Source organism: Habropoda laboriosa, unplaced genomic scaffold (genome assembly GCF_001263275.1).
Source record: "Habropoda laboriosa isolate 0110345459 unplaced genomic scaffold, ASM126327v1 scaffold648, whole genome shotgun sequence".
Classification (NCBI taxonomy): domain Eukaryota; kingdom Metazoa; phylum Arthropoda; class Insecta; order Hymenoptera; family Apidae; genus Habropoda; species Habropoda laboriosa.
The window spans coordinates 161,231-162,536 of record NW_017100857.1 but is presented as its reverse complement, the minus strand read 5'-3'; the positions used below and the strand labels follow the sequence as shown (position 1 = coordinate 162,536).

The following is a 1,306-nucleotide window of genomic DNA, read 5'->3' as shown; positions in this document are numbered from 1 at the left end:
TGTTCTTAAATCTAATAATTTAAATATATTTATAACTTTGCTTCATTGAAGTTATTATCGTATATTTAACTTATGATTCTCATAAAAAATATATATAAGCAATTTTATATGTACGGTCCTGATGAGAGTAGTGGAGCACAGTGCTAGTAGCGCCAGTTGTTCAGAACTGTGATAAACAAACTTAATCTTGAAGGAAGCACAACATCTTGTGAGATTTCATAGAATAGTAATTTTCGTGTGAAGTTATTGACGTGTGTGACGAGTCACAGGGTGTTAATAAGTGCCATACCAAAAAGAGTAAATTTTAATAAACAATCGAAATGGGTAGCACGGATAAAGCTGTGATCACGGGATTTATATGCAGACTTTGCAGTAAGATGAACCGTTTCGTGATCCACATATACGGTGAAGAGGGTGAGAGAATGAAGCTCGCTGAAAAAATAAATGCTTATCTTCCAATTACGGTAAAATCATTATTTGCTTTTATAGATTTTGAAATCATCCCCATCATATTATTTTTAATTAGCTTTTCACATTTTATATTACATTCTATGTATAACTAGTTAAGGTTTTATCTTATTTGAGTTACCTCTGTAGATGTTTTATACATATTTTTTAGGTATACTTGGAAATTATGACTTAATTATAATTATAATTTTACAATTCTAAAATATCATATGATGACAAAAACATTATTTTATTATAAATTTATAAAATTTTTGAATATAAATATTGTTACATTAATTCAGAAAAATATCTATTTTAGTATTTATGTATAAGAGTATTTTTGTGTAATCAAAGTGTTTAATTCCTCCTTAAACATACTGTATTTAAAAATATATGTACTATACTGTATTAGAGTAATAATATTAATGAACATTTATATTTAGTTTAAAAACATAAAATTTTACTCTTTTGTGATACAGGTAAACGTGAATGATCCATTACCTAAAACGGCATGTCTACATTGTATTGAACGGCTAGAAGCTCATCATGAATTAATGGAACAATTTTTGTTAGCTAAGCGAAGGTTAACTACCCAGAATAAATCATCAACAGTTGCATCAACCTCCACACAAACTGTTGATACTGCACCAACATCTAGCCCACCTCCATGTTGACATATAGAATTAAAAGCAGACTTTCTCGCTCAATATTATTAAATATTTTCTGTATCTTATTTGTATTGTTACTTTAGTAATTTATTACTAGGAAAACATAAAACTGTTAAACAAAAAGGGATATATACAATCGGTCAATTGATTTGGCAGTTCATAAAATTATTTGCTTAATTTACTTGTCTATG

At 27.9% G+C, this 1,306-nt stretch overlaps 1 protein-coding gene across 1 annotated transcript; it reads left to right on the top strand.

Annotated features, from left to right (window-relative positions):
- The first annotated feature begins 179 nt into the window (after positions 1–179).
- LOC108577432 lies at positions 180–1,121 on the top strand. Its single transcript, XM_017940577.1, has 2 exons — positions 180–464; positions 927–1,121. The coding sequence occupies exons 1-2, from the start codon at positions 321–323 to the stop codon at positions 1,119–1,121; spliced, it is 339 nt and encodes a 112-aa protein (XP_017796066.1). The 5' UTR covers positions 180–320.
- The last annotated feature ends 185 nt before the right edge of the window (positions 1,122–1,306 follow it).